Consider the following 14,080-nt stretch of genomic DNA (forward strand, 5'->3'; position numbering starts at 1 on the left):
GAATAGCTATACTCTTAAGTGTAAAAACCTACTTATATAAGAATGAGGTGGTCACCAAAGTTTTTTAAAACTCTTTATTTCCCTCAGTAGTATCTGAATGGCATTTATAAATAGGACAAAAATGCTTTGAAAACAAAACTTGTGGCGTGCATGTTGCTAAAAAGAGGCAAGGAGGCAGCAGAAAACTCAAAACCATACATTTAGGGGATATTTCTGGTCATGGGGTGCAGTTTTCACCTCCAAAAACATAGAATAATGTACAAAACACAAAAAGAGAAGGTAACAGTAAGACTTAAAAACAAGGTAAACATCTCCATGAACTAGAAGTGAAAAAGACATGCAAACCAGGAGGTGGAGCTGAAGCCCAGGCCTGAGGGCTCTGGTCAATGGGTACCAACCCCTTGGCTCCTGTGGGACAGAGGAGACTAAAAGTGGCCTGTATGAAAGGGACCATCAGGACTGTGGTCTAGATCCCTCCACTGTGGAAGGAGGCTGCCTGTAGCTGCCATCTGGTCATCTAGAGTAAATGAACCTAGGGATGTGGCGGATTGCGTGACAGATCCAGGTCCACAACCAGGACCTGAGACAGGTCAGCTCTGCCTGGATCTGCCCCACCACAGCAGAATAGGGGATGTAAACCACTACTGTAACAGCTGGCTCTGGACTTGAGGAGATGGGGGATGCAGGAAGAAGCCACAAAACCACTAGACTCCTAAGGAAGGCTAAAATGCAGAAGGAGAAAAACAATTTTAACAAATTATAAAAGCCACATTTTTTAAAGCTCGCCACTCAAAATGAGTCCTCTAAAAAATAAAAATTGCAAAACCCTTGGCAATTCCCTGCCAGCTGTGGTTAGGACTCCACGCTTTCACTGCCAAGGGCCCAGGTTCAATCTCTGGTTGGGGAACTAAGATCTTGCAAGCCGTGTGGTGCAGCTGAAAAAAAAAGTGAAAAAAAAAATTGCAAAACCCATGAAAAGAGATCTGATACTCAGAGAGATAGCCAACATAAAAAACAATCAGAGTAAAAACTCAGTCCAGGTGAAATTAATTTTATAGAACAATCTGAAAAATAATCTTTAATTATGGTTAATCTGGGGGCCTTGGAGTATGGGAGGTAGAGATGAACTTATATTGGCCATGAGGTGATAATTTTGGAAGCAGGAGGATCTCTACTTTTCTTTGAAATTTTCCATAATAAAAAATTTTAAAATAACTATGTTTAGGATGCTCAAAGAGATAAATGAAGAACTCTAAAGATTTGAGATTTATAGGCTTGAGAATATATAAAATATTTGAGAATATATGTAGATTTAATAATCTATAGATCTAAGAATCTATAAAAAGGACAGAAAAAAACGTAGAAATGAAAAAAGAACAGGTGGTCACAAAAGAAAAAGAACTAAGTTCTAGTTCAAGATGGTGACATAGGAGGATACTGAACTCACCTCCTCCCATGGACACACCAAACCTACAGCTACATATGGAACTGAAAGAAACCCAAAAACTAGTTGAGCAACTCTTACACATTAGGTGAACAAGGAAAAACTCACATCAAAACTGGTAGGGGAAGCTGAGACAGAATCTCATGTTCAGCCCCACCCCTGGCACAGGGACCCACAATCGGGAAGGAACCCACAGACCAGAGGTTCTCCCTGAGGAGCAAATGATTTGAACTCCACATCGGGCACCCCAACTTTTAACACCTGTACCTGAGAGGTGAGCACCCCAAAATTCAGGGCTTATGTCCATGAGACCCACAAGGCCATAGTAAACTGAGAAATAGTTCTTAAATGGTTTGTTTGTACTCACCCAACCCAGGGCCCAGCACAGAGACAGCTGACTAAAAAGCACCTAGTCCTTCTGTGAAAAAAAAGGCCCATTGGCTTAATACACAGATATATCCAAAGAGACTCACAACAAAACATGTAATTAAAGTGTCAAAAGTGAAAGACAAGGAGAGATCTTAAAAACAGCAAGAGAAAGACAACTTGTTACATACAAGGGCACCCCATGAGACTATCAGCAGATTTTTCAGCAGAAACTTTGCAGGACAAAAGGGAGTGGCACAATATACTCAAAGTGCTAAAAGAAAAAAAATGCCACCAAGAATACTGTACATGGTGAAGTTGTCCTTCAGAACTGAAGGAGAGATCAAGAGTTTTTCAGACAAGCAAAAGCCTAAAGGAGTTCATCACCACTATATGAGTCTTACAAGAAATGTTAAAGGGACTTCTTTAGGCTAAGATGAAAGGATGCTAATTGGTAACAGGAAAATATATGAAAGTATAACTCTCACTGGTAAAGGGAAATAAATAGTAAAGTTCAGAATAGTCTAGCCTCAGGCCGGCAGGTTGGAAGTCTCCAGGAACGGGCAGCCAGTGTGTGTAGGAGTGAATCTGCGAGTTTGCCAAGCTGATTGGCAGAAAAAGCAAGCCTGCACCCTCCAAGCTGCACTATTACAATTGGGAGACAAGCCTCAGCCAGAAGTCCCTGAAGAAGTTCTACAAAAGCCATGTGGCTGACAGGCTCTTGGTGCTCCAGCTGGGTGTCAGGCCTGAGCCTCTGAGGTGGAAGAGCTGAGTTCAGGACATTGGTCCACCAGAGACTTCCCAGCTCCACGTAATATCAAACGGTGAAAGCTCTCCCAGACATCTCCATCTCAATGCTAAGACCCAGCTCCACTCAACGACCAGCAAGCTACAGTTCTGGACACCCTATGCCAAACAACTAGCAAGACAGGAACACAACCCCACCCATTAGCAGAGAGGCTGCCTAAAATCATAATAAGGTCACAGACACCCCAAAACACACCACCGGATGTGGTCCTGGCCACCAGAAAGACAAGATCCAGCCTCATCCACCAGAACACAAGCACTAGTCCCCTCCACCAGGAAGCTTACACAAGCCACTGAACCAACCTTAGCCACTGGGGGCAGACAGCAAAAACAATGGGAACTACAAACCTGCAGCCTGTGAAAAGGAGACCACAAACACAGTAAGTTAAGCAAAATGAGAAGACAGAGAAGCACACAGCAGATGAAGAAGCAAGGTAAAAACCCACCAGACCAAACAAATGAAGAGGAAATAGGCAGTTTACCTGAAAAAGAATTCAGAGTAATGATAGTAAAGATGATCCAAAATCTTGGAAATAGAATGGAGAAAATACAAAAAACTTTCAACAAGGACCTAGAAGAACTAAAGAGCAACAAACAATGATGAACAACACAATTGCTGAAACTAAAAATTCTCTAGAAGGAATCAATAGCAGAATAACTGAGGCAGAAGAACGGATAAGTGACCTGGAAGATAAAATAGTGGAAATAACTACCGCAGAGGAGAATAAAGAAAAAAGAATGAAAAACAATTAAGGACGATCTCAGAGATCTCTGGGACAACATTAAATGCACCAATATTTGAATTATAGGGGTCTCAGAAGAAGAAGAGAAAAAGAAAGGGACTGAGAAAATATTTGAAGAGATTATACTTGAAAACTTCCCTAATATGGGAAAGGAAATACTCAATCAAGTCCAGGAACCGCAGAGAGTCCCATACAGGATAAATCCAAGGAGAAACACACTAAGACACATATTAATCAAACTATCAAAAATTAAACACAACGAAAAAATATTAAAAGCAGCAAGAGAAAAGCAACAAATAACATACAAGGGAATCCCCATAAGGTTAACAGCTGATCTTTCAGAAGAAACTCTGCAAGCCAGAAGGGAGTGGCAGGACATATTTAAAGTGATGAAAGGGAAAAACCTACAACCAAGATTACTCTACCCAGCAAGGATCTCATTCAGATTTGACAAAGAAATTAAAGCCTTTACAAAAAAGCAAAAGCTAAGAGAATTCAGCACCACCAAACCAGCTCTACAACAAATGCTAAAGGAACTACTCTAGGCAGGAAACACAGAGAAGGAAAAGACCTACAATAAAGAACCCAAAACAATTAAGAAAATGGTAATAGGAACATACATATCGATAATTACCTTAAATGTAAATGGATTCAATGATCCAACCAAAAGACATAGACTGGTTGAATGGATACAAAAACAAGACCCATATATATGCTGTTCTACAAGAGACCCACTTCAGACCTAGGGACACATACAGATTGAAAGTGAGGGGATGGAAAATGATATTCCATGCAAATGGAAATCAAAAGAAACCTGGAGTAGAAATTCTCATATCAGACAAAATAGACTTTAAAATAAAGACTATTACAAGACACAAAGAAGGGCACTACATAATGATCAAGGGATCAATCCAAGAAGAAGATATAACAATTGTAAATACTGATGCACCCAACACAGGAGCACCTCAATACATGAGGCAAATGCTAACAGCCATAAAAGGGGAAATCGACAGCAACACAGTCATAGTAGGGGACTTTAACACCCCACTCTCACCAATGGGCAGATCATCCAAAATGAAAATAAATAAGGAAACACAAGCTTTAAATGATACATTAAACAAGATGGACTTAATTGATAGTTTTTATAGGACATTCCATCCAAAAACAACAGAATACACTTTCTTCTCAAGTGCTCATGGAACATTCTCTAGGATAGATCACATCTTGGGTCACAAATCAAGCCTTGATAAATTTAAGAAAATTGAAATCGTATCAAGTATCTTTTCTGGCCACAACGCTATGAGACTAGATATCAATTATAGGAAAAATATCTGTAAAAACTACAAACACCTGGAGGCTAAACAATATACTACTTAATAACCAAGAGATCACTGAAGACATCAAAGAGGAAATCAAAAAATACCTAGAAACAAATGACAATGAAAACATGACGACCCAAAACCTATGGGATGCAGCCAAAGCAGTTCTAAGAGGGAAGTTTATAGCAATAAAATCCTACCTCAAGAAACAAGAAACATCTCAAATAAACAGCCTAACCTTACACCTAAAGCAATTAGAGAAAGAAGAACAAAAAAAACCCCAAAGTTAGCAGAAGGAAAGAAATCATAAAGATCAGATCAGAAATAAACAAAAAAGAAATGAAGGAAACAATAGCAAAGATCAATAAAACCAAAAGGTGGTTGTTTGAGGAGATAAACAAAATTAATAAACCATTAGCCAGACTCATCAAGAAAAAAAGGGAGAAGACTCAAATCAGTAGAATTAGAAATGAAAAATGAGAAGTAACAACTGACACTGCAGAAATACAAAGGATTATGAGAGATTACTACAAGCAACTATATGCCAATAAAATGGACAATCTGGAAGAAATGGACAAATTCTTAGAAAAGCACAACCTTCCGAGCCTGAACCAGGAAGAAATAGAAAATATCAACAGACCAATCACAAGCAGTGAAATTGAGACTGTGATTAAAAATCTTCCAACCACAAAAGCCCAGTACCAGACGGCTTCACAGGCAAATTCTATCAAACATTTAGAGAAGAGCTAACACCTATCCTTCTAAAACTCTTCCAAAATATAGCAGAGGGAGGGGAGGAACACTCACAAACTCATTCTACAAGACCACCATCACCCTGATACCAAAACCAGACAAAGATGTCACAAAGAAAGAAAACTACAGGCCAATATCACTGATGAACATAGATGCAAAAATCCTCAACAAAATAATAGCAAACAGAATCCAACAGCACATTAAAAGGATCATACACCATGATTAAGTGGGGTTTATCCCAGGAATGCAAGGATTCTTCAATATACACAAATCAATCAATGTGATACACCATATTAACAAATTGAAGGATAAAAACCATATGATCATCTCAATAGATGCAGAAAAAGCTTGCAACAAAATTCAACACCTATTTATGATAAAAACCCTCCAGTAAGTAGGCATAGAGGGAACTTACCTCAACATAATAAAGGCCATATATGACAAACCCACAGCCAACATCGTTCTCAATGGTGAAAAACTGAAACCATTTCCACTAAGATCAGGAACAAGACAAGGTTGCCCATGCTCACCACTATTATTCAACATAGTTTTGGAAGTTTTAGCCATAGCAATCAGAGAAGAAAAAGAAATAAAAGGAATCCAAATCGGAAAAGAAGAAGTAAAGCTGTCACTGTTTGCAGATGACGTGATACTATACATAGAGAATCCTAACGACGTTACCAGAAAACTACTAGAACTAACCAATAAAGTTGCTAAGGTAGCAGTATACAAAATTAATGCACAGAAATCTCTTGCATTCCTATACACTAATGATGTAAAACCTGAAAGAGAAATTAAGGAAACATTCCCATTTACCACTGCAAACACAAAAATAAAATACCTAGGAATAAACCTACCTAAGGAGACAAAAGACGTGTATGCAGAAAACTATAAGACACTGATGAAAGAAATTAAAGACAATACAAACAGATGGAGAGATATACCATGTACTTGGATTGGAAGAATCAACATTGTGAAAACGACTATACTACCCAAAGCAATCTACAGATTCGGTGCAATCTCTATCAAACTGCCAATGGCATTTTTCACAGAACTAGAGCAAAAAAATTGCACAATATTTATGGAAACACAAAAGACCCCAAATAGCCAAAGCAATCTTGAGAAAGAAAAACGGAGCTGGAGGAATCAGGTTCCCTGACTTCAGACTATACTACAAAGCTACAGTAATCAAGACAGTATGGTACTGGCACAAAAACAGAAATATAGATCAATGGAACAGGATAGAAAGCCCAGAGATAAACCCACGCACCTATGGTCACTTTATCTTTCACAAAGGAGGCAAGAATATACGATGGAGAAAAGACAGCCTCTTCAATAAGTGGTGCTTGGAAAACTGGACAGCTACATGTAAAAGAATTAAATTAGAACACTCCCTAACACCATACACAAAAATAAACTAAAATGGATTAAAGACCTAAATGTAAGGCCAGACACCCTAAAACTCCTAGAGGAAAACATAGGCAGAACACTCTATGACATAAATCACAGCAAATCCTTTTTGCCCACCTCCTAGAGAAATGGAAATAAAAACAAAAATAAATAAATGGGACCTAATGAAACTTAAAAGCTTTTGCACAGCAAAGGAAACCATAAATGAGATGAAAAGACAACCCTCAGAATGGGAGAAAATATTTGCAAATGAAGTAACTGACAAAGGATTAATCTCCAAAATATATAAGCAGTTCATACAGCTCAATATCAAAAAAACAAACAACCCAATCCAAAAATGGGCAGAGGACCTAAATAGACATTTCTCTAAAGAAGATATACAGATTGCCAACAAATACATGAAAGGATGCTCAACATCACTAATCATTAGAGAAACGCAAATCAAACCTCCAATGAGGTATCACCTCACACCAGTCAGAATAGCCATCATTAAAAAATCTACAAACAATAATGCTGGGGAGGGTGTGGAGAAAAGGGAACCCTCTTGCACTTTTGGTGGGAATGTAAATTGATACAGCCACTATGGAGAACAGGATGGAGGTTCCTTACAAAACTAAAAATAGAACTACCATACGACCCAGCAATCCCACTACTGGGCATATACCCTGAGAAAACCATAATTCAAAAAGAGTCATGTACCACAATGTTCATTGCAGCTCTATTTACAATAGCCAGGACATGGAGGCAACCCTAGTGTCCATCGACAGATGAATGGATAAAGAAGATGTGGCACATATATACAATGGAATATTACTCATCCATAAAAAGAGATGAAATTGAACTATTTGTAGTGAACTATGGACCTAGAGTCTGTCATACAGAGGGAAGTAAGTCAGAAAGAGAAAAACAAATGCCGTATGCTAACACATACATATAGAATCTAAAAAATAAATAAATAAATGGTTCTGAAGAACCTAGGGGCAGGACAGGAATAAAGATGCAGATGTAGACAATGGACTTGAGGACACGGGGTGGGGGGAAGGGTAAGCTGGGAAGAAGTGAGAGAGTGGCATGGACTTAGATATACACTACCAAATGTAAAATAGATAGCTAGTGGGAAGCAGCCGCATAGCACAGGGAGATCAGCTCAGTGCTCTGTGACCACCTAGAGGGGTGAGATAGGGAGGGTGGGAGGGAGACGCAAGAGGGAGTAGATATGGGGATATATGTATATGTATAGCTGATTCACTTTGTTATACAGCAGAAACTAACACACCATTGTAAAGCAATTATACTCCAATAAACATGTTAAAAAAAAAAAAAAGAATAGTCTAATGGTGTAAAAAGTGGTGGGTTAATCACTTATAAATCTAGTATGAAGGTTAAAAGACCAAATTAGTAAACATAACTAAAGCTATAGTAATTTGTTAATGGATACATCAGATAAAAAGATGTAAACTGTGACACCAAAAACAAACTGTGGTGGGGGGAGTAAAAATGTAGAGCTTTAGAATGCATTCCAACTTCAGTAGTTAGCAACTTAAAATAGACTGTTATAGGAACTTCCCTGGTGGCACAGTGGTTAAGAATCCGCCTGCCAATGCAGGTGACACGGGTTCGATTCCTGGTCCGGGAAGATCCCACCTGCCGCGGAGCAACTAAGCCTATGCGCCACAACTACTGAGCCTGCGCTCTAGAGCCCGTGTTCCACAACAAGAGAAGCCACCACAATGAGAAGCTCGCACACCGCAATGAAGAGTAGCCCCCGCTCGCCGCAACTAGAGAAAGCCCATGCACAGCAATGAAGACCCAATGCAGCCAAATAAATAAATAAATAAAATTTTTTAAAAAATAGACTGTTATAAATATAAGTTTTTATATGTAAGCCTTATGGTAACCACAAAGCAAACCCCTATAATAGATAGTAGATACCCAAAAGCTGAAGAGAAAGGGATCTAAGCATACCACCACGGAAAAATCATCAAATAACAAAGGAAGAGCGCAAGAGAAGAAGAAAGAAAGAAAGGAATTACAAACAGCCAGAAAATAATTAGCAAAATGACAAGTACATAACTATAATAATTATTGTAAATGTAAATTGACTAAATTCTCCAATCAAAAGACAGAGAGTGGCTAAATGGATAAAAAAACAAGACCCATCTATCTGCTGCCTTCAAGAGACTCACTTCAGATGTAGGACACACATAGACTGAAAGTGAAGGGATGGCAAGAGACATACCACGCAAATGGAAACCAAAAGAAAGCTGGAGTAACTATACTTATATCAGACAAAACAGACTTTAAGACAAAAACTATAATAAGAGACAAAGAAGATCATTATGTAACAATAAAAGGGTCAATCCAAGAAGAGGCTATAACATTTGTAAACATTTATGCACCCAACATAGGAGAACTCAAATATATAAAACAAATATTAACAGACCTAAAGGAAGAAATAGATAGCAATGTAATAACAGTAGGGGACTTTAATGTCCCACTTTCATCAATGGATAGATCACCCAGACAGAAAATCAATATGGAAACATTGGCCTTAAATAAGCTAGATCTGATGAGCTTAACAGACATATACAAAACAGTCCATCGAAATGCAACAGAATACACATTCTTCTCAAGTGCACATTAAGCATTCTCCAGACAGAGCATGTTAGGCCACAAAAGAAGTGTTAATAAATTTAAGAAAACTGAAATCACGTCAAGTATCTTTTCTGACCACAGTGGTATGAAACTAGAAATCAATTATAAGAAGAAAACTGACATATTCACAAATATGTAAAGATTAACCACATATTTGGTTATCAACAACCAAAGAGTTGTTCATACTGAACAGCCAATGGTTCAAAGAAGAAATCAAAAAATACCTTGGGACAGATAAAAATGGAAATACAGCATACCAAAAGCATACCAAAAGGGATGCAGCAAGAGCAGTTCTAAAAAGGAAGTTCATAAAGATAAACCTTACATTAAGAAATAAGAGGGATCTCAAATAAACAACGTAACTTTATACTTCAAAGAATTAGAAAAAGAAGAACAAACAAAGCCCAAAGTTAGTAGATGGAAGGAAATAACAAAGACCAGAGTGGAAATAAATGAAGTACAGACTAAAAAGACAATAGAAAAAATCAAGGAAACTAAGAGCTGGTATTTTAAAGGATAAACAAAATAGACAAAACTTTAGCAAGACTCACCAAGAAAAAGTGAGGGAGAACTCAAATAAAATCAGAAACCAAAGAGGAGGCATTACAATTGATACCATACAAATACAAAGGATCATAAAAGACTACTATGAACAATTATACACACACGAATTTGACAATCTAGAAGAAATGAATAAGTTCCTAGAAACATGCCACCCACCAAGACTGAATTATGAAAAAATAGAAAATCTCAACAGACTGATTAGTAGTAAGGAGATTGAATCAGACCAAAAACCTCCCCCAAAAACAAAAGACCAGGATCAGATGGCTTCACTGGTGAATTCTACCAAACATTTAAAGAAGAATTACTACCAGTCTTCTCAAACTTCTCCAAAAAAAAGAGAGAACACTTCTCTTATTTTATGAGGCCAGCATTACCCTCATACCAAAACCAGACAAGGACACCACAAGAAAAGAAAATTACAGGTCAGTGTCCCTGATGAACATAGATGCAAAGATTCTCAACAAAATATTAGCAAGCTGAATTCAACAATACATTAAAATCATACACCATGATCAAGTGGGATTTATTCCATGAATGCAAGAATGGTTCAATATCCACAAACTAATCAATGTGATGTACCACATTAACACAATGAAGCATAAAAATCATATGATCATCTCAATAGATGCAGAAAAAGCTTTTGACAAAATTCAACATCCACTCATGATAAAACCTCTCAACAAAGCAGGTGTAGAAGAAACATACCTCAACATAGTAAAGTTCATATATGACAAACCTATGGCTAACATCATACTCAATGGTGAAAAGCTGAAAGCTTTTCCTCTAAGATCAGGAACAAGACAAGGATGCCCACTCTCACCACCTTTATTCAACATGGTATCTAAAGACCTAACCAGAGCAATTAGGCAAGAAAGAAATAAAAGGCATCCAAATTGGAAAGGAAGAAGTAAAACTATCCCTATTTGCAGATGGCATGATATTACATATAGAAAACCCTAAAGATGCCACCAAAAACTGTTAGAACTAAAAATTCAGTAAAGTTTCAGGATATAAAATCAATATACAAAAATCAGTTGCATTTTTATGCACTAATAATGAACTACCAGAAAGAGAAATTGAGAAAACTATCCCATTTACAACTGCGTCAAAAAGAATAAAATACCTAGGAATAAATTTAACAAAAAGGTAAAAGACCTGTACACTGAAAACTATGATACATTGATGAAAGAAATTGAAGAAGGCACAAGTAAATGGAAAGATAGTCCATGTTCATGGGTTGGAAGAATTAATATCATTAAAATGTCTACATTACTCAAAGCAATCTACAGTTTCAAAGCAATACCTATCAAAATTCTAACGGCATTTTTCAAGAAATAGAACAAAAACTCCTAAAAATTTTATGAAACCACAAAAGACCCCATAGAGCCAAAGAAATCTTGAGAAAAAGGAACAAAGCTGGAGGCATAATGCTTCCTGATTTCAAACTATATCAAAGTTATAGTAATCAAAAATGTATGGTATTGGCATAAAAACAGAGACAATGAAACAGAATAAACCCACATATATATTTAATTAATTTATGAGAAAGGAGCTGGGAATATACAATGAGGGAAGGACAGTCTCTTCAACATATGATGCTGGGAAAACTGGATAAACACATGCAAAAGAATGAAACTGGACCACTATCTTCTTATACCATACAAAAAATTAACTCAAAATGGACTAAAGACTTGAACATAAGACCTGAAACCATAAAACTCCTGGAAGACAACAGAGTTGGTAAGTTCCTTGAAATCAGTTTTGGCAATGATTTTTTTGGACTTAACACCAAAAGCCAAGGTAACAAAAGCAAAAATAAACAAGTGGGACAGCATCAAACTAAAAAGCTTCTTACAGCAAAGGAAACCATATACAAAATGAAAAGGTAACCTACTAAACAGGAGAAAATATTTGCAAATCGTAACTCTGATAAGGGGTTAATATCTAATATATATAAAAAACTCTTACAACTCAATAGCAAAAACAACCAATTTGATTTTAAAATGAGCAGAGGATCTGAATAGGCATTTTCCCAAAAAAAGACATACAAAGAGCCAACAGGTACATGAAAATGTGCTCAACATCACTTATCACCAGCGAAATGCGAATCAAAACCACAATTAAATATCACCTCACATCTGTTGGAATACCTATCATCACAAAGACAAAACTTAGTGTTGGTGAGGATGTGGAGAAAAAGGAACCCTTGCATGGAAATGTAAATTGGTGCAGCCACTATGGAAGACAGTATGGAGGATCCTCAAAAAATTAAAAATAAAACTACCATGTGATCCAGTAATTCCACTTCTGGATATTTATCTGAAGAAAACAAAAACACTAACTTGAAAAGATATATACATACCCATGTTCATTGTAGCATTATTTGCAAGAGCTAAGATGTGAAAACAACCTAAGTATCCATCAGTGGGTGAATGGATAAAGAAAATGTGGTATATTTATATAAAAGGAATATTATTTAGAAGTAAAAAGAAGGAAATCCTGCCATTTGTGACAACATGGATGAACGGACTTTGAGGGCATTATGCTAAGTGAAATGAGTCAGACAGAAAAAGACAAATACCATATGATCTCATTTATATGCAGAATCTAAACAAAAACAAAAAACCAGAAACATAGATATATAGAACAGACTGGTCATTGCCAAACAGAGTGGGTAAAATGGGTGAAGGTGATTAAAGAGTACAAACATCCAGTTATAAAATGAATAAGTTCTGGGGATGTAATGTATAGCATAGTGACTATAGTTAATAATACTGTATTGTATTTAAAAGCTGCTAAGAGAGTAGATCCTAAAATTTCTCATCATAGGAAAAAAATTGTAACTATATGTGGTGATGGATGTTAACTAGACATATTTTTGTGATCATTTCACAATATATACATATACTGAGTCATTATGTTGTACACCTGAAACTAATATGGTATAGATTATACCTCATTTTAAAAAAAGGATTTGATGCAAACACTAAGCATAGAAAAAGGAAAAGAACCAATTAAAAATCTTGAAAAGGAAAAATATAATAATTTAAAATATTTAATAGACTAATAGTAAAAAAGCATAGAATTAGAAGTTTGAAAAATGTTCTGAGGAATTCACCAAGAACACAATACAGAAATAAACAATTTTTTAAATGGCGGTTTAGTTAAGGGACAAGAAGGATAGACTGAGGAGCTCCAAAACTAAAATATTTCAAATAATCATATTATCTTCTTGAGTTACAGCATTATTTTGCAAAATCAAGGAATGTTCAGGATCATTTCAAATTTTGAGGGCGCATTTATAGGGCAATCAATACACCCTCGAATAACATGTTTATTTGTACAGTTTTCAGAAAAGAAAAAGGAAAGATTCTTTAATAGATCACTTGTAAGACCTTATAATCTTATGTACCTCAATGTCATCCTTATTTTTAAGGAGTGGTGCTTCCATAATATTTCTAAGACAAAAAGAATCCGATTCCACATCAAATGGGGTTCCAGTTAACTCAGAGATTCGATCCCAGTGTCTCTGTTTCATTGCCTTATTGGTCATCATTTCTAGTAGAGGACATGACTCACTGAAATCATCAATTCTTTTTTTCAGATCCAAAAAAGCTTGCCAATCTTTAAGTCCTTTTGGCAGTTTACGACATCTTTCAGAAAAAAAAAGAAAAAATTATTTCATCTATACATTTCTTTGAAGAAGGTGTTATGAATATACAGCAATATATCAGAGGATAAATTCATTTGTGAAATACCTATGGGATCCTAAGATAGGCACTATAAACAGTTAAGTTTAATTCAATTGAAACTCACCTGTTTTGAAACTCCTGCAGTTCTGCATTAATTTTTTCAATGTCTACATTTCCCCAAAGTATTTCATAATAACCACTAATATTTCCCATTACAGTATCGTATAGTCCATACAGCTTCTGCAGCAAGTTGAGTTCCTTTCTGGAAACCAAATAATTAAGTCATTACATAACATATATTTAAAAAATAAATTCCATTATTGGATA

At 36.4% G+C, this 14,080-nt stretch overlaps 1 protein-coding gene across 1 annotated transcript in view; it reads right to left on the reverse strand.

Moving 5' to 3' along the window:
* LOC118904403 (dynein heavy chain 8, axonemal) overlaps window positions 1-14,080 on the reverse strand; it is a 325,133-nt gene that overhangs the window by 218,785 nt on the left and 92,268 nt on the right. The window contains exons 31-32 of the mRNA XM_036870462.1: window positions 13,878-14,015; window positions 13,474-13,714 (exon numbers count right to left, since the gene is read on the reverse strand). Of these exons, the coding sequence (XP_036726357.1) occupies window positions 13,474-13,714; window positions 13,878-14,015 (379 nt within the window). The remainder of the gene's footprint in view (window positions 1-13,473; window positions 13,715-13,877; window positions 14,016-14,080) is intronic.

This window comes from Balaenoptera musculus, chromosome 11 (assembly GCF_009873245.2).
Source record: "Balaenoptera musculus isolate JJ_BM4_2016_0621 chromosome 11, mBalMus1.pri.v3, whole genome shotgun sequence".
Lineage (NCBI taxonomy): Eukaryota > Metazoa > Chordata > Mammalia > Artiodactyla > Balaenopteridae > Balaenoptera > Balaenoptera musculus.